The sequence below is a fragment of the Harpia harpyja genome, chromosome 3, assembly GCF_026419915.1.
Source record: "Harpia harpyja isolate bHarHar1 chromosome 3, bHarHar1 primary haplotype, whole genome shotgun sequence".
NCBI lineage: Eukaryota > Metazoa > Chordata > Aves > Accipitriformes > Accipitridae > Harpia > Harpia harpyja.
In genome coordinates this window covers 70,829,948-70,857,274 of record NC_068942.1, presented here as the reverse complement: position 1 = coordinate 70,857,274, position 27,327 = coordinate 70,829,948, and the positions used below count along the sequence as shown (strand labels likewise).

General features: G+C 37.6%; 1 protein-coding gene across 7 annotated transcripts in view; it reads right to left on the bottom strand.

Annotated features, from left to right (window-relative positions):
* The window catches only part of TECPR2 (tectonin beta-propeller repeat containing 2), a 45,698-nt gene that overhangs the window by 7,306 nt on the left and 11,065 nt on the right, over nt 1-27,327 (bottom strand). For 6 of the 7 annotated variants that reach the window (XR_008234572.1, XR_008234573.1, XM_052783198.1 and 3 more), the window contains exons 9-17: nt 25,700-26,688; nt 24,064-24,247; nt 21,960-22,133; nt 19,551-19,731; nt 17,952-18,093; nt 16,371-16,611; nt 15,473-15,562; nt 14,401-14,634; nt 10,753-10,901 (exon numbers count right to left, since the gene is read on the bottom strand). Coding sequence is in view for 5 of the 7 variants with exons in the window: in XM_052783198.1 (XP_052639158.1) it covers nt 10,753-10,901; nt 14,401-14,634; nt 15,473-15,562; nt 16,371-16,611; nt 17,952-18,093; nt 19,551-19,731; nt 21,960-22,133; nt 24,064-24,247; nt 25,700-26,688 (2,384 nt within the window). In the remaining 2 variants the exon portion in view is untranslated. Of the gene's footprint in view, nt 1-10,211; nt 10,385-10,752; nt 10,902-14,400; nt 14,635-15,472; nt 15,563-16,370; nt 16,612-17,951; nt 18,094-19,550; nt 19,732-21,959; nt 22,134-24,063; nt 24,248-25,699; nt 26,689-27,327 lie in introns of all 7 variants that reach the window. The other variant, XM_052783196.1, reaches the window with a different exon arrangement.

The following is a 27,327-nucleotide window of genomic DNA, read 5'->3' as shown; positions in this document are numbered from 1 at the left end:
GATTAGAGTTCTCCCATGACAGTAAAGAGAGATATCTGTACAAATTTATAAATCTGCTGATAACATTTCAGAGACTGATAACCATGAAAATTAATAAATTATTTCAGCAGAGACTTTTCTCAGCTGTTTTAACTTCCAATAGCATTCATGAGATTTATAAACCTTGACTGCGAAATGTGTCATATTTGTAATTTACTGAAGAGTTTGGAATTTTAAAGAGTTTCTCAGCCTTCCTCTTCAGATGCTGACACAACAAACTGTTTATAGGTTTATCCACAATACTCATCACTGTGAGAGATTGACTTGTTATACAGCATTAATGGATTCCGTGTTATCTGATAAAAAATGGTGGAATATTGTTTTCCTTTTACTTGTGGTTGCAAAAATTTCTAAACTCAAAAAATCTCAGGACGCTGACAGTTTTAGCCAAGAACAGAACGCAGATCCTCCTGTCCTCTGGTCTTGTACCTCAGCTACAGAAACCCCAGTCACTCTCTGTCTTTTGAAGACTTCCCACTACAACCACAGACTGCAACACATGCTAACTATGTACTGTGCATCATTTAAAACTACATACTAAGCTGTGAATGCCTTTGTTGTCTGCTACAAATAAAAACAATGAAAAATAGTTTGCTAGCACCCATATGTCTGATGAGAAAACAGTGCTGATAAAATGAAGTAAACTTGAAGGAAGCACTTAACCGACAATTTGTTAAATGGTATCAAGAAGTAATGTCTGTGCTAAACATATTTAAAGTTACAAAGTTGTCCATTAGCTTTCTAATTCTGTGCAAGTAATTTCCTTTCTTTCTGCAAACCAGAGAAACACGCTTCAGTGTAAGAATTTCATTTAAACAACAGTATCAAACAAAATCCGAAGTAAAAACTAATGTAGTTCCACCCTCTCCCCCAACCTACTACTCAAAAGTTTTGTCTTATTTTAACTAATTCAGTCATGGCTGAACCCAAAACGCAGTGGTTGAACTTCCTTGTCAAGGTGGAAAGGACAAACATACATACGCCCACAAAAAAGGCATCAGAACATTTTCCATGTCACTTTTCAGGAGCACAGAGTCCACGTAGCAGCAGACCTCCACTATCTCGGTTCTGCTGCAAATATCCAGGACAAGGAAGACTAAACAGTCTCAGCCTGTCCAAGCCCAGTCCTTTTAATAACAGGTTGGTGGCTACATGCAGCACAAATATTCTCCTCACTTTCAAAAGACAAATCAGAAACACCATCAGCAGGTCCAGGCCAGGCTGTAAGAAGGTCAGATTAGAGATACTTCTCACACTGCTGAGCATTATCTGTATATCAGACTAATCTGACTATTTTCATGACTAACAGACATTCAGACCCTATTAACTACAATAACAAAGAATGCAACTTAGAGAGACCCTCCTTTAATACAGGCCTAACTATTTGCATATTATTTTCTAAGTTCCATTTGAATGAAGGTTGTAAAGCACTTTCAGCATTACAGATATCAAGAAAGCATGAGCAACATAAGAGCGGTATTGACCAGAATGTTTTGCATTCAGACCTTGAGGAGAACAGCTTACTAAATTACGTGCCCCTTTTTTCTATGCAGAGAAGTTCAAGGCAATATACACGAACAGAAAGATGAATCTATGTTTAGTCTTCCTGGAAGCCATGTGTTCTTCAGTAATGCTGCCATTGTATTGTCAGAAAAAGATTATTATTTATTGACTGAAAAACTGGAGCACTGTTTTCCTCAGAAGCCTTAGAACAACAACATGACCCTTTCCCCCACTTTCTGCCTTTAGTGAATAAACAGATGAGGGCCTTAGCTGGATATTTCCAGTCTCCAGGAAAAAAAGGCAAAGCGAAGGAGTCAATTCCTTGACCTCTCCTTTGTCGACTCTAAATTTTTTAGTCCAACGCTTTTACTGGCAGAAACATGGAAAAGACTACAACATATGGCATCAAATGCTAGTAAAGGTCACACCAAACCCATGTGACTATTCAACATGATAAAGCTCAAGAGAATCATAAAATACTTTCAAAATATTTAGTACAACTGTTCTTTACAAGCAATTAAAAAAAAAAAATTAAACTTTATTGCAATCACTAAGACCATACAAACTACAAGCCTACTCAGGTTTGCCCAACTGTCTTCTGGTTATAACTGTCTTATACCTAAGATTATAAACTGTAGTGTAGGAGATAAGCTGTCTGTAATTACCACTACAGGCATTTTTAATAACATACTGAAAAATTGAACTGTTAGGACAAGAACAACTAAGTTTTTACAGAAATGTATGTTAAGTACAGGTATGTTAAGTAAACACTACATGCAACAACTTCCCATGAAACAGAACATAATTTAGCACGAGGTAATAAAAACCTAGTATAAGCAAAGCTCTGAGTAACCAAGGCGCTCTTTTTTTTTTTTTTTAAAAAACCCACACCTTTAATGGGCATCAGTAAAACATGCTCTCACACTGGTTATGCCAGTAAAGTGCACCTCTCTAGTTTTTGAAACTTAAATACCTTACCAAGGAAAGTAAAGCATTTTTGTAAGGTAAAAACACCCATGCATTTTTAACTTCAGCCTCAGCTCTGCTTTGCTCTGACAAACATAAACAGTTATTAAACTGTTGCTTTTTAATGTTTGTCATGTTATTTAACACGTTTGTGATGAAAACACCACACACCTTTGACGGTAACAGAAATTCCCATTTCATTACTGCACTGCTTTATGAACAAATGCATATAACCGTTATGTTACAATTCATTTACATCACCACAGGGGTGAAAAAACCGCCAACACACCTGTAAAAGAAAACCTCATGAACTCAAGGAGGAGGTAAAAAATTAATAATTAAAAAAAAATTTAAAAAATCAACATTGACCAATTCTGAAAAAGTTACAATCTGTCAGGATGCAAAATACATCCTGTAAGCCACTGAACACTAGAAATGCACTCAAGATACAACAATTATTACTCATCTAGTAGTACTCAGCCATAGAATCAAAGAATGGTTTGGGTTGGAAGGGACCTTAAAGACCATCTAGTTCCAAACCCGCTGCCATGAGCAGGGACACCTTCCACTAGACCAGGTTGCTCAAAGCCCCATCCAACCTGGCCTTGGACACTTCCAGGGATGGGGCATCCACAACTTCCCTGGGCAGCCTGTTCCAGTGCCTCACCACCCTCACAGTGAAGAATTTCTTCCTTATACCTAATCTAAAGCTCTGGACTAAGTACTGTCCCAGGTAAAGTGTGGACCCCAAATACAAGGCTATGCAATGTGTTAAACTACTGGATAAAAAGAATAGTACTCCAGGAGTCAGGGATCAGAAATGAAGTCACTGCCTCCCAGATAGATGATCCATTTACTAGACTATATATAGTCCAATCTGCTCTGCCTTGCTTACTTCTTAGCTTCATTAGATTTGGGTTCAGTGGACAGGGTCTTCCTACAGACCAGACTATTTGGCAGTTGTGTAGGAAGGGCCTTCCGAGCAAGGGGGGAGTCCACAACCCAGCCCTCCAGCTCCCTGGGAAGGGAACTGATCGCCAGGCTGGTCTGCAAAGAGAGGTTTTCAGCACTTTGTCTACTTACATCATCATAAAATAGGGAGACAGTAATATACTATGGGGAGAGGCCTCCAAGCTCCTAATTCAAGGTCAAAGGGTCTGATGTGCCTAGCAGTTATCCCAGGGTGTCTCCTTACTCTGTGCGGACTTGTTGGCTCACTGAAGTTCTCTTCACTGACCATACCCTCTGAGCTTATCACCCACCTTTGCTGCCCCAATTTACTTCACAACAGCTAAGCTCCCAATTACAAACCTGTCAACTGGATCCAGCCCCCCAGAGCTTTTAAAATCAAGCAAGCTGAAGTTTAGTCACACAAAAAACAATAAAAACTGCTCTAACCAGAATTGAGAAAACGCAGATGTAGCTTTAATGAAGATGAAATAAAACAAAAAATCCCCCAAACTCTTAGTTTATACTAGCACAAGCAATTTTTTATGACTGTCTCTCAAAATCACTGTTCAAGGACTCCTATTTATTAAATAGTTCAGGCTATCACTACCTACAAGCACATGAACAGTTCCACTGAAACCAAGGCACGTGCTTACTAAATCAAGACACGTACCCTTTACCCATGAATTTTTACACCATTATGGTTTTGTTTTTAAATAAAATAACTCTGAAAAACTCTCAAAACTAAACAATGATAATTGTAGTAAGTTTATTTACCCAACTGAATGTTAAATATATTTCTTAATCTCTCTGAAAAATAATTAAATACATTATTCTGTGTTAGCTAACCAAAATATGGGCACATTGGAAAAGTGCAGATGTGAGGATGTTTCTAGTACTGAACAAGTGAAAGTATGAAAGCAGAAGGTTCTCCTTCCCACAATTTTTGTTTTCAGTGTAAGCTAGTCTTGTCAAAAAGCAAGCATACCACCTTGAGATCGTATTTCAAAAGGATACAGAAGGATCGTCTACTCAGTTTTCTGGGTGTATCATTTTGTGCACTTTTTGTGATCTGAAGCTTCTGGTGCTGATAATAATTGCTATCTAATGTGACAGGCTACATGCACACTTTTCTGAACAGGGCGATAGCAATGCCTTAAAACAAGTATCAGAAAGCTAAAACTCCACAGCAGAAAAATACAGTGAAATATACTGACAGCAGTTTTCTTAACTAGCAACAAAAAGGAAGATAATAAGCACTGAACTGAGCAATGGAATCGGCATGAGGCAACTTTAGTAAAAATGCTGGAATTGCTTTTTTTTCCACTAGCTAAAGCATCTTTTATGTAACTTACAATTTCTTAAGAAAGGCATGCCTGTGACGAATAGTACATATTTGAACTTATACATTATGGCATTCTAAATCAGCTAAACAAAATACACTGCTGCAGGAGCCTCAATCTCTTATACTTATTTGCAACCCACGTTGATATAGCTACTCTTACTACTGCCAAACAGTTTTTCTCCATATCATCTTGTCAAGTGCAGTCCTCCAGGAAAATCCTCTCCCTGTTAATGTCTTCAGGAAGCCTCACATAAGCAAATATATATGGAACAATAGACTAGCTAGTCTGGTCTATAGATAACCAGAAGGTTTAATGAGCATTACACCCCTCCAACCTAAGCAGAATTGGTCTAATAAGAGAAAATTCCTCTGCATTTCATCTTAGGCACTCCAAAGTGGAACTCACAGCAACTCAGAAAGATATCTGTGCAACACCTAGCTAATCCAAGCTAGTCTGTGCTAGTGAAAACAATCAGACTTGAAAAGAACAGTCATATGGTTTATGCATTAGAAAGAACAGTTTTCCAGGGCAAGTAGAATCATAGAATCATTTAGGTTAGAAAAGACCTTTAAGATCATCGAGTCCAACCGTTAACCCCAACACTACCAAGTCTACCACTCAACCATGTCCCTAAGCACCACATCTACACGTCTTTTAAATACCTCCAGGGACGGTGACTCCACAGCTTCCCTGGGCAGCCTGTTCCAATGCTTGACAACCCTTTCGGTGAAGAAATTTTTCCTGATACCCAATCTAAACCTCCCCTGGCACAACTTGAGGCCGTTTCCTCTCATCCTATCGCTTGTTACTTGGGAGAAGAGACCAACACCCACCTCACTACAACCTCCTTTCAGGCAGTTGTAGAGAGCGATAAGGTCTCCCCTCAGCCTCCCCTTCTCCAGGCTGAACAACCCCAGTTTCCTCAGCCACTCCTCATAAGACTTGTGCTCTAGACCCTTCACCAGCGTTGTTGCCCTTTAACACACTGTTCAAGGCATGGCGTCACGAATGCCAAGTACAGGGGCACAATCACTCCCCCAGTCCTGCTGGCCACGCTATTCCTGATACAAACCAGGATGCTATCGCCCTTCTTGGCCACCTGGGCACACTGCTGGCTCATATTCAGCCGGCTGTCAACCAGCACCCCCAAGTCTTTCTCTGCCGGGCAGCTTTCCAGCCACTCTTCCCCAAGCCTGTAGCGTTGCATGGGGTTGTTGTGACCCAAGTGCAGGAGAGTACTTTCAAAAGTAGCATGGATTGATTCTGAAGTGAAAGTTATGAAGCATTTTCAACAGAAAAATCTCTCTGCCTCCACATATCCAATCCTTGAAGATTATTTCAAACAAACCCTTCCTACATTTCAGCTTTGATTTTGGCACCTACCGAAAAAGATGTAATGGCAAAATCTGATCTTGAGGAGTGCTCACCACTTCCTTCTCTAAGTACCACTTAACACAAAACTAGCCTTAATAATAATAGAAACCTCACTGAAAAATGCAAAGGCAAGGCAGATGGCAGGGGAAGAAAGTCTCCAGATTTGCATTAAGTGTTCCGTACAGTAAGCAGAACTTTATTTAGAGAGAAAAAAGGAAACAAAGATCATGACAACCATTTCTAACAAGTCACCGCTCATCCGTAAGGCACAGCCAACCTCCTTATGCTGAAGGTAGATTAAGAGAAAGGAAGGTATTGAAAAGAAATGAAATCTAGCATGTATTGATTTTGTAGCATTACAGAGAAATTTCCTAAATTTCAAATTATATTTTTAACTACCATTTGCTTTGTAGTTTTAACAATGTTTGAATGACAGTGAAAGTGTGAACAGCCTTAATATTTTGTGTGTGAGGAAAAAAAAATTAGCTCCTCCTAGATCAGTAAGAATTTTGACTCTCTTCTCTTACCTATGATATCAAGCTGAAAATATAAAGACAATTACTAGGTTGTTTATGGGAAGAGCAGTAAATCAGAAGTTTCTCTAACTTGAAATGCACACACTGCAAGAGATCATTTTATGCCCAACTAAGTTTAAGTTAAGCAGTACTCTTCTGCTGAGACCCTAGGAACTACAAAGGATCAACAAAAGCTTTATACAAGTAGCCAAATAGCAAACATCTCCTTAAATAAACACTTTTTACTCCTCAGTTTGGCCAAGCTATGCGGATATTTAAATAAACCGCTCAATTTAATAAAGTTGCTTATTCAACCCTATTCTCCATGAAATTTGGTTACAAGAGAGCAAAGAGTAACAATTCAGGAAACAGCAATTAATAAAATGTTTAATCTATTTTTAGAGCAAGACTGATTGTTTACAAGCAATAAATGATTGGTCACTCATTACGAATACTTGTCCTGATCTTTGTTTCCCTTAATCCTTTTAAATAAAGTTCTGCTTATCTGATAGATCCCTTAATGTAAACCTAAGAAGGTGGTTCTTAAGGCCAGTTTTTACATTAAGTAGTACTTGTAGAAGTGAGCATTTCTCAAAATCAGATTTTGCCTCTGCATGTTTTTCAGAAGGTGCCAAAAATCAAAGCTGAAATGTTGAACGAATTCTTTCCAAACAAGCATTCAACTTCTAGGGACCTTTTAAAACAATCTGATGATTTTTAACTTTTGATCAACTTCTACTCCATAATCACCCAAATTAGTCTTATTAACTATATTAATTTTATATTTGATTTTTAATTATTATTTCTTTAGGCCAGAAATCTGCAAAGCATTAAATCTTCATAAATATGCATGCCCACACATGTAGAAACATACTCTATAGTATCTACATACATAATATTTATATTTCCTGTTCATTTTTTTGAATTAAATTTAACGTATATTGAGGCATGCTACACCAGATAATAGTTTTATCTTGTATGTTAACGGTAGAATGAAAAACATGTTCTACCTCCTGGACTAAAATCATTTCATGAAAGAATTTTGATCAGCTTTGTCAATGTCCTTAAAGCAGCTTCCAAAAAGCTGCTAACTACATAATTATTTTGACTTCTAAGACTGCAGAACAGAATGGATGAAGCACAGAAAACATCTACATATAAACTACTACTGCTCAAGATACTGTAACGATGTTACCAACTACTTCCGAAGTGTTGGATAAAATAGAGGGAGGGCAGAGAACATAAAATGTTATTTTTCATCTCAATAGATACTGCAGTAGGGACTTACAAAGAGAAGAGTAACAAATAAGAATGGTTTTAGTCTAGATTAAAAAACAACCATACAGCATCACAAAGCAAAGACTGAACTTAAATTATATTCACTGATTTTAGCATGAGTAAAATCTCATCAAAACTACTGTCTCTCTGAATAGTCTGTGAAGTTGTGCAAAGATGGATGCTGTGCAATTGCAGCACTCCTTTAACGAAAAGTGACACCATAAAAGCAGAGTCTGTAGCTGCTCACAAGCTGCTCATGAGTCATGAGATCTGGGATATGGCAAGTCATATTGGCTCTGACATTTACTAGGGAATGAAATATCCATAGTTGGTTTTAAATTACGTTATTTAAGAATGCTCCTGTACTTAAAGCAAGCAAAAGGCAATATTGATTTCCTTCTTCAAACAAAAAAATGACGGAATCATTCACAAATACTTCTTACAATATTTCTGTTCTGAAGATAAAGTGATGCAGCATGAACTGCGTCAAAGTCAATTAAGGGACAGATAACAGTAAGGTGCTGCTAATAAGCAAATACTGTTCACTGAATAGTCCACTTTTCAGCCATCATCTGTTACATTTGTTATCCGAACACTAAGCTACCATTTGGAAATAATTTTAAAGTTCACATCTTTTCTTATTTTGCATTAAGCCTTTGTAAAAGCATGAATGGTTGCTCCTTCTGTACTTTAATGACTTGTTTTAACATGCTGGAATTGTCTCAAAACAAGCATGTAACCCACAAATTTTCACCTTCTCTGCAAGCAATGTTTGAATTTTTGCCCTTTCATATGACTCATTAAATTTGCAACGTCAGCTGTTGGCAAGATAACAGAAGAGAGAATGACACTGCTCTGGGTATCAGAAGGTTATCATTTTGGAAGGCAACATCATCCAGCTTCCTCAATAAGCTAATAGGAAATAATTTGATTTTCAACCTTGTCTACTCAAAGACTTTCTACATAGGGAAGTCACTGCTAAATAATGAGACACGGCAAATTCCAATTTCTTGTAAACACCTTTGTATTTAGTAGTTTAATCTACTTCAGTGGAGGAGTAGAGACTGCACTTAGTACAGACAAAATAGTATCAGTGTAGAGAAACAGCTTTTTGGGCTATTTTCCTGGATAGACAAATCTTTGGTAAGAAGATACTACACAAGTCTAATTCTCTGTCTCTTGGCAAACTCAGTTTAAATGGAACACATCCTGGAATGTGTTTTTCCTCCATTTCAAGAATACTACTCTTGTGGAAGACATCATCACTGATATCCTCAGTCTCCTATTCCTGCTGCCCTGCCCTCTGTTAGCAGAAAAAAATTGTCTCTTATAGATTACATCAGAAAGACTCACTTGCAGCACACGAAGAATGAGCAGCGCAATCTAGCCCTTGTTGCAAGTGATATTGGTACTTATTTATCAGTCTGTTCTGCTATTCTGCAAAATAAGGTGCCATTTCTCCAGGACTGACTGAGCACATTCCCAGTACAGAAGAATAAGCGTAACCAGTGCTGTGCTAACTGATGGGACGTACATCTGCAGTTTCATGTCCCTGTTTCCCTGCCCTTCTTTGCTGTTACACTCTGAGATTCACAAAAGGAGCTAATAATTGGCTGATGAAAGATAAGCAGAACTAAAAGTGAATGATGTAAAAAACAAACAAACTATTGCAACTCTACTGCCACAGATTTACTTCTATTTCTTAATATGTCCTTTCAAAAGTACCACACGTTTCCAAATCTTCAAGAGAAATCCTGTAACAGTATAAAATGTAAATCAAGTATGCAAACACATCCAGTGCTACTATGCTAGATCAGCAGCCAGTTCAAGTGATTTCATGCCAAGGAGCAAAGAATGAAATCAGTAGTCAGAGGTCAGCTCCATTACAGCAGTCCCAACCCACGACACAGAAATTACTCCCATTTTATAGCTTAACTTGCAAAGTATTAGAGCAGCAACAAAAGCAAGCACTGAGGTTTAAGGAGAGATTAAAAAAGAAACCAGACACTGGAGAAACATATTTTGTCCATTCTCTATATTCAGAAAAGACGCTCCCAGCGTACTTTAGGAGGCTTCTTTCAACTCTGATCCTCCCAGCTGGCAGGTATAAAGGATACAAAATTTGCCCATTCCAGGAATACAGAAGAAGAGCTGCAATTGTACTGCACACTTACTAACCACTGGATGATAAACAAAGTCCCTAAATCCAGGCACAGCACCCTGGCAAGCATCCCAGACTCACAAGGGTGAGGATAAAGGAAGAGGGAGGCAGGCACTTCAGCGCCATGGCACTTGAGCAGAGCCTTCCCACACCCTCTGCTTTGTGCTGTTTGCCAGTCCAGCTTCTTGGCTAACATGCAGCAGGTGTTCAGTGTATGGTTCAAGGCTGCATTCTACTATGTGCCTATGAAGTTGCTGTGTTACAAGAAGAGTGAAGTTTCATTAAGGATAGAAAGGAAAAAAAAAATCTTCCACAAGTTATTTGTAACAGATTAATTTGGGATGACTTACAGTAATAAGGCAGCATATTCAGAGTACATTATACAGACTCCGGGGGTTTTTGTTTTTTGGGGGTTTTTGGGGGTTTTTTTGGGGTTTTTTTTTTTGAGGGGGGTGGGGTGGGTGGGGACAGAAATCCTGTAGAAGTCAAACATGTGGGACAAAGTTTTAAGCTACACATTTAAAATCTGGTTCTATTGTTTTCCACAAGTGTTAAAATTACTCTTTTTCAAACGCATAGAGCCAAACCACTGGGTTACAAAGAATTGTAATCAACATTTTACCTGTATAGGTGGCTCAATCATTATCCACGCAGGAAGCATCAAACTGGGGTTAAGAGGCTGAGTTCCTACACGGAAATAAATGCCACCACTGGTGTCACAGGCCCAAACATGCTGATTTCCACAGGTCAAGCTGATCAGCTTTACAGCACCTAATAACAAAGACACTATTAGCAACCTGGCATTTTCCTTTCAAATTCAGCTAATAATGAGAACTCTTACTTAGACTTGATTATATTAAACTAGCTTTCAACACAGTCACATAAAAATGATTAAAAGTTAATACAACTTGTGAGAGAAAAAAAAAATCACTGGGTACAATGAATAAAAAAACAGTTAGTATATGTGAGATATTTCTCTTTTAAATCTAAAAATAAATGTTTTAGTCATAGAATACTGCAATTTCTAAAGCACGCTAAAAATATGCTATTAAAATAACCGAACTCAAGCAGGGAAACATTCTGTGACAAACGTTATCAGTGCCTAGACAAACTTTCACATGACCTAATGTGAACTTTTCTCTGTAGCTGGCTGTGCTTGTAGGCTTTTAAAGGTGTTGATCTGCTAATACATTCAGCAAAGAACATTCCTAATGCTACCAGCACTTTAAAAATATGAGCATATGGATTATGCATTTCAGTGTTAACATACCAGTTTCACATCTGTAAATAAAGGAGCTGATTTTCAAATGGATTTATATTCAACAGTGTACATATTTATTACACCTATCTCAAAAGTGCAGCAGTATTTTAACCCTATGTAAGTCAGCACAAAGAAAAAAAAGCCCCCAAATAAGTATGTTCTAGAATTTTGGGGTGGGGTGGGTTTTTTTTTTTTGCATACCCAATCGCGCCTATCAATCTTGCTATTAAAAGTTTGCAAAGATAGTAGAGAAGCATACCTGATATTTTAGACTAAAAAGCACTGCTAGTTAACTGTCAACTGAAACTCTTAACTTTCACATTCATTTTAAAACAGCCATGTGAAGCAATACATGTAACATTTGATTTTTTTTTTTTTTTCCTCCCAGTGTTGGGATAACACAATGCTAAGTAATGGAAAACATGTTCTACAGAAAGGAGGGACCCAATCAGTACAGATATACAACAGAAGGAATGCTCTGGTCAGACTCCAAACTAAAGACTCTAAAAATAGGCCTTGCTGGTTGGTTGAACATGCCAGTGCTTCTTGGGATATCCCATTCTTGGTAACAGTTCTCTCTTCAGTGATGTGAAATCTGGCAACAAATGCTTGTAAAGTGCATCAAATACAGCACTCCTCAAAGAGGGGGGGTGCAGTTTCATCCCACAGAGTGCAAGTTGAAAGAATTTATTTCTGCAGCAGGCAATATTCCCTGTCGTTAAGACCTGCTGGAGGAAAGAACAGGGAACAGGACTACATAGCTTTATCTTTTAGTTATCTGTAATAGTAAAGAGATCTTCTCATTAACCAAAAACTATTTTAACTTTCTGAATCATGGGAATTCGAATTAATTCATCTCACCCCAAAATTTCCTTTAACCATACAGCTTCATATGAAAAACAAATGACAAAACTATATACAAAAACTTGCACTGCTTGGGATAAGAACATCTAGAATAACTTTCTTTTGCAGGCAGGGGCTTGACATTCAGCTACACACTCAAAATCTTACTTAAAACCTCATTATTCTTTCTAACATAAAGTACGACTCGAAGTAATGGCTTTGTCACGACATATCAGCTGCTGAAATGTTCTGATCCAAACAAGCATCAGAGCACTCAAACAAGGAATCACATATCACCTACTTGGCATAGCTGGTATTATTTACGTCTACAGTACAATTTGATATTAAAAAATGCAGCCCTTATGTTAATGTTTTGGGATTTCTCCTTCCTCCCACTTACTGTTTTTATCTTAGGAGAAGGTCACGCTAACCACATTCATCTACTGTTTAGAGAAAGTAGCATGATTCAGAGGCATTGTTTATTGTTGAAACCTAAAGGTCATTCCACTGTGTTTAGAAACCTTGATAGCAATAGTGGAACTCTAATCAAAATAATTTACTAGATACTACTCCCAGTACATAGTGTAAAGGCAAGAGGAAGATACTACCAACATACTATGAATATTTCAACATTAATGCTGGCAACCACATCACTTCCATACAGAATTCTGAACTGCATTTTACAGCTACTTGCTTCCTCCCCCTCGCCCCAATTACAGTCCTAATGTTTCAGAACTTAAACATACACTTGAACAATAACAATAGTTCTCCAATTTCTTCAGCCTCATTATCGCAAATAAAGGCTTTTATATTATAACCATGGATATGCACTGTCTTGTCAGCAGTGATCCGCCATACGCATTTAATTGAAGGAAAAATGCCTAAAACATTTTCACACTTAAGTATTAACCCACAGTGACAGGTAAAGTGGAGTGTTTGAAGTATTTTCTGACCCCAGATTTCTGCGATACCACCACCATGTGCTGCGAAGCTAACGGGACAGCTGAATGTAAAGATCAAACTTCTGAACTGCTGAAGTTCACAAGCCAGGTATTACAGTCAGCTAGCACCAATTACACTGATTTCCTTTATGAGTGCTTTGAGATTTTCAGAAAATAGCAAGAAGTTATTTATTATTTCAGTTAGTTATTATCTAAACTGCTGGAAAGCAATGGTATCATGAAAAAAATTTCAAACTATACTAAGCAACACAAGAAGGAGAGTGTGGACAAACGCATCAGTGAAGGTAAAAGGCATGAAGCAGTGCTTAAACTATGGTACAATTAGTAATTTGGAACCAATTCATCAGGTCTGCAAAACCTGGTGTATAACTGGCAAACAAATCACTTTTGAAAGACACATTTTAAAAAGTTTTCCATGAAGTATTACAAATTGTACACGAGGCTTAAAGTCTGCCAGCTGTGTCTGCCTTTCAGCTGCATCATGAACATTGCCACTAAACATGGAAAAATTGCAAAACAGTTGAATTATTTTTTAAATGGTGCAAGAATGGTGCATACCCTCAGTTTCTTTTATCTTCACTTGAAACAGGGATGCAGGTTAGCATGAAGATAAGAACGTTCTAACAGTCAGACTATCAAAGGAATAAATCTAACTGGAATATTACTGATGAAGCTGACAAGTAGCCTGATTACCCCAGAGCCAAACTGGAAGGATATTTTAATGATCAAAATACGGTCAACAATCTTGGTCTTATGCCTAACCAAATGAAAAGAGCAGTTAACCAGCAGCACGTTCTTAACATTATGCTGAATCACGACATGGGTATAAACCCGAACATAAGAGTGTTACTAGCTGCACCACTCATGGAACATAATTTTTCCTTCACGGGATCCTAAAGAAGCTTTAATCACTCTGTTAAGAACGTGTTTAACCACAAAATTCAGGGCTTTGTGTATGGAATAGATAAAGTACCTTGCAAACAGTAAACATGCTGTCTCCAGCAAAAGGCTAAATGAAACATTGTTTGAAAGCCATAGTTGTTCCTGATGTTCTACAGTCCTCTGCTGTGAGTCTCATTATTGTAGTACTATTTAATCCAGTAAATGTAATATTCTATATCAGTAAACTAAAAGATACTTCTGGAGAATATTGACTGCCTGCTAAGAGAGTTAAGAGATAGTCTACTGAATAAAAACGTCATACCTAGTTGAGAGAGATCCAGTTTTGTCCAATGCATCCCTGTTGGACAGCTGGATGAAAGTGTTCTGATAAATATCTGCCCAAGACTATCCAAACCCCAAATGGCATCCTGGCAGGCAGAGTAGTGCACCATATCAGCCTCCGGTGGCAACTGCACCGTAGAAGGACGAAACTGAGGATTCTGATCACTGACACAAAACAGATCCTTGTTGCTTTGGCACAGCCACAGAAAGCTTCCTATGGAAAGGACATTTCTGTTATTAAAATAATTCCTAACCACGCCGAGAAAGCTTACACATCTACTTCCTCTGTAAAAATGATCCGTACATTTGAAGACAAAACTAAAGCTTCTGGGCTATGTTCATAGGCTAAGATTTTGAAGTACAAGTATGCATCCTAAGCCCTTATTTAGGCACCTAAATACAGCCTTTCTCAAATGAAGTAAGTAGTAAGTGATCTCATTTGAGGAAACTAATAGAGAGAATACACACACAACAGTGCACTATCACTCCCCTTCATTCTTTTGCTCTTTATCCTTGATAATTGCCTTTGAAAAACAGCATTTTTTTTTTCAGCTCTAAATCACACATTTTTGCCAATAAAGCCAGTGTACTTAGATAACGCAATTGCTAACTATTTTAACTAGCAGTTGAATTTTCTAGCATGGTCGCACTTTTACAATAAAATGTACAATTCTGCTGCAATAACTGCAGTGACAGGAGAAGTACTGGGTTAGTATGGGCATTCCAGCAAAGCACGCTCCAAGATTCCACAGCACAAATTCCGGCAATTCATGTTACTGTTACAATGGAAGTTACTGCTCCTGAAGGACTACCCGTTTCTCTCTTGGATGCCACTCCACACCAAAGGTGGCAGAGGGGATGATATGCCTTTTTTTATCTCTGTAGTTTTACAGACATATTTCCACCTTACTTCAAATATTTTAGATCCTTGCATACTGAAGAAAAAAGGCACCCAAAATATGAAGTAATTCAGGGTATTTAATTACTTACATCATCAATTCCACTCTGTTTAAAAATCAAATATTATATGACTTCACTGTTGATTCACTAACCTTCTTTAGATGAAGCTGTGGAAGCCAACACAAAAATCCATTTTGTGGCAGAAGCAGTACCACGAGGCACAATATTATTCCAGTAAGTGCCTAGAAAGAAAGAACAGAGTGGTATTAGTATGAAACTTAATTTTCTATTAAAATTTGTTATTATTTAAAATGTTACCATTTAAAAGAAATTCTATTGCAACCAATTATTAAATACCATCTAGACAAGATTTTCTATGTACATCTTTCAAGAAACTATTGGGGGAGGTGGGGGGGAGAAAACCTCCTCCTGACACATATGTATACATACGCGCACACACACACAGAGAAAAAATTGGGAATGCAGAAAAGGAGGATAAGGGAGAAGATTAATGGTTTTCAACAGGAGACCAATTTGGCAATGAGGTTAAACAGACAATGTTCTAGGTCTATTCTTAGTGTTCACCTGATTAAAGAAATGTACTAAATCAAAATTCTATTTTAAGAAATATAGCCAGAAAGATAAATAAACCAATTCCTCTATTATCACTGTAAAACCTTAAATTACTGTTTTGCATAGTCACACCAGTCACAAACCATAGTCCATTGTGCTAGATATTAACAGGTACAATAGCTTGAGATTGCCTTCTCACCCCAAAGAAGAGACAAGTGCAGGTACTATAAGGAGTAACTTGTGCACAGTTCACTTGTGGACAATGAATTTTCCATGAAAAATATTTCCCTTTAAATGGAAAAGTATTTAAGACCAAATGATAAGGAATAATTTCATTTAATTTTTAAACATGGAATTGTTTGTTAAAGCTGCCCTGACTCACCGTGGATAATTTTTGTGGTGACAGAACGGTAGTTAGCTACTTTCTCCTATTTATTTTTCTTAACTTAGAAATATTAGACATAAAAGCACACCAACCTATTAAGTTTCCCTTTGCCACATGGAATTCATTTTTGCCTGAAGAGATCCAGACTCCGCTGCCGTTAACTCCAAGGAGGCTGGGTTGACACTGAAGCTGCTGTGACCAAAATGCCATTCGAAGTTTATCGGCCACCTTCTCCACAGGTGCCTGAGCTGCTGTTGCCACTGTATGAGTTGCCTGGATTATCGTCTGGAACAGGCTGCACTGGTCAAACACTACATAATCAGTGATGCTTACCTGGGGGAAAAAAAAAAAAAAAGTGTTCTTGATAATTAATTAAGCTTTTGGGTGAACCGCAGAACCTTTCATCAGAAGCTTTTCTTTTTTTGTGTGTGCTTTATGTACAGGAAATCTACCAAGAGTTTAGAAACCTTCTAAGTGTAGGAAGGGAAAAATAGAAATGGTACATTTTGAATGAGTCTTGATAATAAAAAAGAACCAATATTAAACATCAGCTTACAGCTCCCTCCTACCCAACAATCCACTTTGAATTCTGCATTTTAAGAAAGCCCTTTGTTTTGGGATGACGTCTCTCCTCTCTTCCTAAAAACACGTTGAACTCCGCAAACTAAGAGGTGAATTTTCAACTTCCCAAAGGAAGAGAGAAACTTGCATAGTGTAGCAATTTAAACCACATTGCAAAAACTTGTATATAATACTCCTTGACAACAACCTCATGGGCATTTTAATTCATAAGGCAGGAGGAGGTTTAAATAAGCAATTACCCAAGTTATGTCATGGACAACTAGGATGGCAGCACTCTGGGATACTCCTAGAAAGTAAGGAAATGCTTAAGAGCACAAAAAGAAGAGCAGTTTGCTAATAACCTCAAAGCCAAGCTATTCGTGATGCCCACATGCAAGAAGAGATTACATATGTCCATAAAATGAAATTCTTTTAACTTAGGTACACATGTAGACAAACAAATTTTCTCTGTAGCTGTTTTTGTACCCCATTCTCCTCCACCCCTATCTCTGGGGAAAGTAAGAAAAGCTGGGGAAAACAAAGAGTTGGGAATTCTAAATCAATACCAGGGAGTACTTGCAGTCACCAAGTTTTTTTTACCCACATGATCTGCGACTGAAGCAAGCAGCCCCACATGGTTCAAAGAAACCTCAACTGAATGGAAAAATGCGTAATAAATTTTTGCAAGGTTACTTACTATTTATTTCATCTAGCTAAGGAAAAGGATGGGTACTGGAAAACAAGAGAAGAGACTGTATTCAGCAGCCAGATTTGAATGCTTTGCCTAAACAGCATGTCCTATTGCCACTGTTAAGATACTAAGCTACATGCACCATTTGTATGACCTGGTAGAGCATTTCTTGTGTTCCTGAAAACTGCTGTGATGCTGCTCCGGATGACCATGGGATGGTTTTTTCCCCCCTTTTTTTATAGCAGACATGAAAAGGGATTTCAGCCATAGCCACACTGTGGTTTTAATATATTGAATAAAGAGTGCTATAATGTATCAAACAATTCATTGAATTTTATCTTAGAATCTCATGGGAAAACAATACAAATAATAAACCCAAGGTAAAAGACCAAACTGAAAGCAAAATAAAAAAAATGCCTACTTGCCACCAATGGTTATCATCTCCTTGTGGTTTCTTTGAAACTATACCAGTTCTGAACCACAGATTTCCATGGATATCCAAAGCCCATAATGTCTGCTGATCTCCAAGGGTTATGCACACTGGTTCCAAAGCTTGCATTTCACTGGAAATGCAAACAAGTAAAAAAATTAAAAACCTTACTTCAAATTTATGCTTACAGTATTTTAAGGAAGCTGTTACAATGCTAACAGCAGTTCAAAATGATCAAACTCAGTGTGGCCAAGCTCAAAAATACATTTGATTTCAAATTTTCACAGTTATTCAGTAATTCAAATTTTATTAGTTTGCATAAGTAAAAACCATTCAACAACAAAAACCCGAGTCCTTCAAAGATCACTTGAGATTTGAAACTTGGATATATGACAATGAAACTAAACAAAAACTATTTTGTTCAGTAAATAAGAAATAAAGAGCTGTATTCTTCAAGTTTTTGATAAAGCAGCTTCATAACTATCTCCTCCAACTTCCTTGACCTATTCTGAGAACAATACTAGCAGTTCAGGATCCATAAATAGAAAACTCAACCTAACTATATGGCAAAGATAAATGTTGGATTTAGGACTATAAGTTTCCTGTATAAGTAAACAATTTTCAAGCTCAGAAAATCAACAGGATCAGGTGATCATATCAGACATTTAAAAGGTAGCCAACAGTGCTATTTCTTTCAGAGAACGTTTCTCAACAATTTAAGAATAAATAGGGACTGCTTTCTGCAATTTTAATACAAAGCCCAAGAACATTAACTGTACCTAAGGTGTAGGTCAAACAGATATTTTCATTAAATAAACTAATTAAAGTACATGCAAATTTCAGATTTGAACAAGACACTGAATATTTCCTTAGACTTTTCAAGGGCCAAATACCAGGCTGGGAGGTAATACAAGTTAAAGCTTCATAATAGGGTATTCAGTAGAAGATAAAATCATACGACAACAAGAACTGGAATTTCTTCCTACACCCACTTCAGGCTGATGTCACAAGAGAGTATATTGTAGAGTTTCAAAGCCAGCAGTATAGACTCACTGCTTTTAACTTTATCACAAACTACCGCAAGCACAGGATCAACTACAAAGCTAAATACCAATTACCCAGAATATTTATAAAAATCTGTGACTGGGAAGTGGAAAGGTATTATCCAGTTGCGTGGATGACCAAGAAAATGCTGAGATTTAATCTCAGAAAAAAGTCACTCATATCTGGAGAGCTCACTAAAGCTGTTATGGCACAAATTAAATAAACAGTATTCAATCAAAAAAGTCATATTGAAAGACATTACAGACATCTTTTAAAAATTGTTCTCACTTTCTTAAACTCACTTTAACTGTGTTACCACTTGTGTTTATGGCAATTTCTTTCATTACATAGCAGTCATTCATCAGACAGAAAACCACCAGTTACTCTGAGTATGTCTGGAGAAAGACTAAAGGACACACACACATATATATAAGTATGTATACACACAAGTTCAGGTAACGATTTTTCAAACATCAAGGAGTGCCAGCACTGAAAACAATTATTTGTGTCATTCAGGTTATGACATTGTCCCACCAGTGTCATTACCTGACAATATCACTCTTCCATTGTTCTCCTTCAGGACAAAAGCTGCGTACTCCCTCCCGGTATAGCAGGGCCCGCTGCTCACTCAATGCCCACACAACATTATTTCTGGATGTAACCTGTGACAGTGGATAAGGGCAGTCAACCTTTACTGCTCGGGCACAAGGACGATCCACACTCAGGCCTAGAAATCAAAAAATGAGGATTGCTTTACAAACTTTGGCTTTTTGCAACTAAAAGAAAATAGACAAAGCTACCCAACAAAAGAAAATGAGGAGGGGAATATCCTTGACACGCTAACATTTTGCATTTGATCACTATTACCTTGATTGACTATTCTTTCTATAAACTATTAATCATTTCCTCTAATATAGCTGAATTTGTATTTTAAGAAATAAAACACTGTATATCCTTCAACATCCTGCAGAGTGCACAAGTCCTGTCTTGTCATTTCTGTTCTTTTTCTCCCTCTAGTGTCAGTATCAGGAACCTCCGTTTATAAAACCTGTATTAGACTTGGCAGAAGCATCAGAGAAGGTGGCACTAACAGAAGAACTTTCGCCCAAAACATGCCAGGGAGAGAAGCAACCTGATCTGAATAGTGGCAGCAGAGCAATTACAAAAGAGCATGCCACAGCGTGTAATACTGAAAGGAGGAGAGAGGTTCTGGTAGATTTACAGGTAGTTTGCACACATTTATACATATAATCTAGTGGAACATGTCTTCTTCACAGTTACACTGAAGCTTGATTTACACGGCTGCATGTGAAACACCCCAAGAGACATAGCTTTTGCTGAATTTTCTCATGCTGCCAAAGCAGCAGACTCATCTGTATGATATTCTAAAATAACAAGAAGAATGCTCATTTCCAAACCTCTGAGCACACACTTTTTTTTTACAGAAGTTAGGGACAACAGTGGTGGGAATTAAAAAATCCTAGAGAAACAACTATCCACCGGTTACCTCACATTAACAAGACAGATACGCTAAGAATGTATTTTTGGCATCAAACACAAATTTAGAAGCCTAAGAACAGCAGAATGTAAGCTAATATAATCAAACCAATCTCTCACAGGGAAGAAAAAAAATATTGACAAACTTCCACAGAGCCCTGTGCGACTGGCATCAAAAGTTCACTCTTTATCACCACTATCCATGCTTGTTGGCAATATGCATATGACCTTGGGCAGGCCACTTGATTTCTCTGTAACTACTACACTTAATGAAAAGAAAATAATTTAAGAGTAGAGTAACTTTGAAACAATGCTGTGTATTTAAAAAATTTTCTTAATCACGAAGAATTTCTATATTGTGCTACAGCAATTAAATCTACAATAGAAATTAGGAAAGTACCAGAATTAAATGGAAGACAAATAAGAATTTTGATAGCCACTTGTAATGTTGTTGTGCTTTAGTGCGTCTTACTGTTTCCCCCTTATCCAGTCCTCCCCTTCTTCTTTCATCATGTTATTTGTAATTTTTCCTTAACAACTCAGCTCTCTGTGCAAAACCCGCATGCCCAAGAGCCCTTGATACTCTTCTCCCTTAACTCTAAAACTTGGACCTCCATCCTTCATTCTACCTCCTTGTATTTAGCCTGAATATTTTTTGCATAACACCTTCCAAATGCATCCTCTTCTGTTCACTGAAGCAGATAAAACTAAGGCCATGACTTCAAAGTTGCCAGTACACTATCCATTTTTCTGATTCTTGCCTCATTCTCACCCAGTGAGAAGGCAGCTGTAAAGACTGCTGTTCCACAGCCCGTTCCATTCGTCCACTAGCTTTGCTTTCTCTATCACATAAAATACATACCACTTGTCTATACTTCTAAAGCACTTTATGATCTTCTCAGAATACCTTCCTTTCATTATCAAGTGGTAACTCTTACCTCCAACCAGTCTGTGCTTTTCAAAACACACAGCTTCTACTTTCCCCTACTCTGTCCCTCGTACCTGAATTTCTTCTGAACAGCCACACACTATCTCATCGCCTTTCAAAGTCCTTCTTAAAACTTTGTTAAAATCCTTAAAGCAAGAAAAGAAAACCCACTTAAGGCTCAGTTGTTTCAGTGCACCATACCATTTTCAAGGCAAGAATATTATTTCAATATTTTCTGCAATCCTTTTCCATTTATCTGCATCCATCCCATATCCTTCCCATGTCATAAATTCTCTATACTGTATGTAATCCACTTGGCAGAAAAAAATAAGTGGCCATGAACTGGCTTTTCCAGTCTGCTAATTACACAGAATCTCACAACAGTTTCCAACCATTTCTCAAAATAAAAAGGTTTCCCTATGTCCTGGCTGTGGATAAAAGTTTAAAACAAATTGTGATCATTCCATAGACTTGAACTCTAATAATCTTAGCCCGCAAAAATTCAAAGAGCCCGCAATTAATTCAGGTACCTGTTTGCAGATACAGATCTCCATTTGTTCTGATAATCCAGGCAGTGTCATCACTTAAAGCTACAAATACAGCCTGGGGTAAAGCCTCATACCAGTGGCGTTTTCCTTTTATAGTTACTTTTCCACAAGCAAATGCTTTGTTAGTCTTCTGTTCAATCTTCCAGAGAAGAGCCCCTGTATGAGGAGTTAAGACGCAACTTAATATCACTCAGCAATTACTGTAACAGAAGCAGCTGACTTGTCCTACCTACACCTAAACTAATGTGAGGGGAAAGGCAAACGAGCAGCACTAAACAAAAATGCAAGATTTAAAAACGCTTATAATTTTTTTTTAAAAGAAAGACCAGAATAGTGGCCAACTTCCCTAGGAATTGTTGAAATGCATTTACCATTAGAGTATGTACGATTTTTAAATGTTCAAATGCAAGTCACTTCTCCTTAGTTGTGCACTGAAAACTAACAAATAAAACAAGTTCCATGTCAGGGCCAAACAAGCCTACTATTAAGAGACTGAAGTTCATGGCTTGCTTCTGTACTAATTTGGTACATCCTCTGTACATAAAGGAAAAAGGGGTTAATTGTAGTACTTCCACCTTCTACAAATACTAGTAGTAAATCATTCCTTTTGCAGACCAGTCATGAGTGACAAACACCTGAACAGCTGTGCACATCATGAGCAGACAAAACTCAGAAATGCAACTTCACAAATCCATCTTGAGAACTTTTTCCCCTCACTTGAATTAACAAGGATAACGAAATGGAATTCCAAACCTAACTGCTGATTGGCATCCATGCTGGTTCCTACCAGAGCAGTACATTGTCATATTAACTTCCTTTGAATAATTCCACAAAGTAGCATCTGATTACGTTTTGATGTTTCTGGTTAACATGCTCTTGTGTTCATACATCCACGGGAAACTGTGGGTGCTAGAAATTTGTATGGATTCAATGAAAAACTGGGTGAGTTCCTGGAACTGAAGGCTAACAAACACAGAGAAACAACCTTTTGCCCAGGAGATCTCCAAGCTACCAACAACTGCAGTCTGAAACTACCAAGGGCAAATGTCATACATGCCAGCCCATTCCTTTTACTTTTCTGCAAGCATCTGCTTTTGACCACTGTTAAGGACAAGATACTGAGCTGGACGAGCCTATGATCTCACCTAGTACAGCCACTCATAAATTTTTTTTGTCCAATAACAAAGCTCAGCTACAGATCAAATAGAACACACTTCTTAAAACAGATAGCAAATCTTCCCCTACAGAGAGAAGGAAAGATTGACATGTGCTTTTAGAGATGACAGGGGAAGAAAAGCAGTGGCAAGACAGGAGACTAAGTAAAGAAAATGTCTGAAACTTGTATTTTTGCACCAATCCTGAAACAATCTGGAAGGCCAAAAGTGACACAAGTTTATAATCAAAACCTGTTTAATTTTAATCCAACATAATCCTCATTCCCAACCATCCAGAAAAAACTCATATACAAATGCACCAAAAATTAAAAGCTTTTTACTTTAGTATTAAAAAAAAAAAAAAAAAAATCAACAAACAAGCCCATACACAAAACCAATCCTACATTTACAACAAAAATAATTTTAAATTTGGGAATCATAAGCAGTTCTGTATCAAAACCCAAGGTTTTGTATAGACAAGGACCTCTTCATTCATCTCTGACTACCACGCAACTGCTGCTTCTGAAGTTCACTTTACTCGGGTAGATGCATGTTGAAAACTTCCCAAAACGCAATGTGAACCTATTAGAAAGACAGCCACGTAAACTAGAACACGGTATGCAGAGGTAGTGAAGATGCAGTCGTATCACCCGATATGACTTTTAAAAAAAAACCCCAAAAACACAACAAACAGACCCACACTACTTTTACATGAAACAAGTCCCAAACAACCAAGCTTCTAGAAGTACTGTATTAAAAAATAATAATAAACTGCCTACGTGGAAATTACATAGGCACAGAACTGGATCTGTAATCTCAGAAAAATGACAAGTTTCATCTAATTAAATAACTGCCGTTGTTAAAACAATAAGAAAGCAAAGAAAACGCACGAGTCCACTAAAGTTTTGCATTTAGGAGAGAAGCCAACCAACCTGAGGGGGAAACTGCCACCTGCTGGACACCGTCTTCAAACTTCTGCCAGCGCAGGCCGGCGGTGGGCAGTGTGCTGCAGTACAGGCTGCCTCTGTAGTCCAGGCACCAGATATACTTCTCTGAGACAACCAGGCTCAGGATGCCATAACCAGGGCCAGAGTATCCCATCCAGCTCTCTGCAAACTAAAAACTGTAGAGTCAGAACACTGTCAGGTGTTTTCAAACTGCACAAGAAAATGGCTATACAAGCACAGCAGCTCCCGTATTTTGATTAAAAAAAAGCTAAACTTAAGGTTCTTAAGTACCCTAATTAATGAATACGTTTGCCTTGTGTAAAATAAAACTACATCTGTCAGTGTTCTCCAAGATAGTATGTACTGCGAAGTATGACTACTGGAACAAAAGTTTTAGCAAAAACCAAAACCCTCCACAGTCATCCACCTTCGAAAAGTGGAAAATCTTCTCTTATTAAAGAACACATACTTAAAGTAAATGGCAGAGGCAAAAAGGAATACATAAAAATGTACAGTCTGTCCCTAGTCCAGGAAATTACTTGTTGTCTGTGAAGTGATGAGCAAAGGGAACAAGATAGCTGGAGCGCAGACACAGCTATACATGCAACTCCGATACTCTGTATGGTACAGGAGCCATGTATTGCAGAAATTTGGTTTAGAGACTGCTATCTTAAATTTTGATAGCTTGCATGAGGTGAACCCAAGCACTGCCTACATGACCTATAATGTAAGCATCTTCGGAGCTTTTCTAAACTTTCCAGAGTGCAAGACTATCATAACCTGAAACTAGAAGTCTTCTACACTTTAGGCTGCAGTTGTTACCAGATAGGACACCATCAACTTACAACTCAATGTTCATCAACAAATACTTGGTTGATCTCAATACAAGGCTGTTAGATTTAAAAAGAAACAAAACCCCCAACCTAGAAGAACTGTATTTCCTTCTTAAGACTTCTGCTAAAACTCCCAGTGATTTTGGCAATTTTGCAGATTTTACAATTAATTTTAGTACTTCTTTTCTATGGTCCATATAAGAATTGCTATTTCTGGAAATGTTCACCCACAAAATAACAATGAAGGAAAGAGGCTAACAGAACAAGGAAAAATGTCAACAATTTAAATAGTACTAATTGCTGTCTAGGGCACAAAGAAAGACTAATCATTATTCTGAATATTTACAGGTAAAATGATCCTTAACCAGGGGCCAGCCATGTGAGATAATCAGCATTAATTCCCCATGAGGTCAGCTGAGGTTGGGAACAGCATCGCGCAGAATGTGGACTAATGGAGACCCTAACAAGGAGCAGCCTTTGAGCATGACTTGGTTTTACTGTTCACTCTTTAATGGATGGGTTTATGACAGCATTTTTGTTGAGCTGGGAATAATACTGCCAGTGCAGCTTCTTCACATTGTTAAGTACACATCAACCATTCTGAAGTCGGATACGTCACATTTCATAAGAGTTACAACACATATTGCTGTTTGGCTTTATGGTTTACTTGTTTACTCAAATCAAGTAAGAAAAAAATTGCTTTCCTAAAGAAGTAAAGGATAATAATTACATGAATGTTTCTTTTGAAATGCTGCAATTATGTATTTTAACTAAATTGAAACATATACCTGATCAGATTTTAACAGCACCATTTCATCTAGGCTTATCTTGGCCACATCCTGGGAACCAGGCCCAGCACCAACTTCAGGCATGCTAGTCTCTGAGGATGAATATGGTAAGCTATGTCCATAAATATCCTCTTCATCACTTGAGGCAGATTTCTCAGTCTTACTTTCACGAGCGTCTGCTACCCATTCAGCAGTGCTAGTACTAGATTTAGCTTTGATTGCACTTTCAAAATTCCACCCAGAAATGGAAGTGTTATCTGAATAAACATCGTTAGAGATGTCGAAGTGGAGAACAGAAGGATCTGACAGAGCGCTGTGTATCAGAGAGAGTTGCTGTTGGTCTTCCCTACCAGTTTCATCACTTTCCTTTGGTGTCAGTGATGTCTGAACACCAAGTACACTGTCACATTCCAAAAACTCTTGGTCTGTAAGGTCTGGCTCTTCAAAAGATTTTTCAGTATCCTGCAGCTTCATTTTATCTAAATTTTCATCTATTTCACACAATGTAGGAAAATCTGTCTCCTCCTCTTGGCTCAGCTTTCCAGGACAGCATTCATTGCTTGCAGAAACCACACTACCATCATATTCACCATCAACACTGCTTGTCAAGTCTTCTGTGAGGATTAGAGGAGAGACAGATGCCAAAGTATCTATAATAGTTGAAGTACCCATGCCACTGTCACTGTTTGGAAGTTTCTGTAAATCAACCATATCTCCATTTTCTTCATTAATTAGTACAGTCGCAGACTCAGGAGACTGTAGGACACTGAAAGTTTCCGAACCATTATCTTCTTGCAAGACGGTATGGGACTCCACACTGAAGATGCTTTCTGGAGATCCAGTACTCAAATGATCAATGCTGCCACTCATTAGGCTGGAAGTCATGGAAAATGAGTCTGCATTCAATGAATGTGGACTACCACCCGAAAGCTGACGCTCATAAATTGGTGTACCTTCCAGAGAGCTGTGGTTTTTCCTGGTCCCACTTTCTGTTCTCACAAAACAAAAAAAGGGGGGAAAAAATAATATTAATAAAGTCTATTAAGTTTTGATGCAAAGTAAGAAATTAAAATATTTTTATCACTGGAGGAAGAACACAGTTAAACCTAAATTTCAACATACTGATTTATTTCAACTTCAACACTAAATGATACATATAAAGCCAGAAAAGTATTAATAGCAAAACATTTTAAAGTTGTAACACCAATATAGTAAACAATTAAAATAATCAAGTACTCACACTATTTTAACAAACTAAAAACCATGGCTAAGAAAGAGACTGTCAAATATTCTAAATAGGATGAATAGATATTATACAATTCCAACATAAAACTGGAAGCAGAGTCTTGCTTTGTTTGCTACCATTACCCCATACATTAGAACCTTAAGCATGTTTACATAAAGCAAAACAAAGTTAAACTAATAAAATAAACAGATCTAAAAAGACTGAATCAATTTATCACTTTCAAAACAGGCTTTCATCTTGAACATAAATGGCCCACCACAACCACTCAAATATCTCAAGAGGATGACAATACAATATAAACAAAGCTTGTCAAACACACACTCTCTTGTGTGAAACATCAAAAGTGACATTTTCTAATAATGAGCAGTGGCAGGGAAAGTTC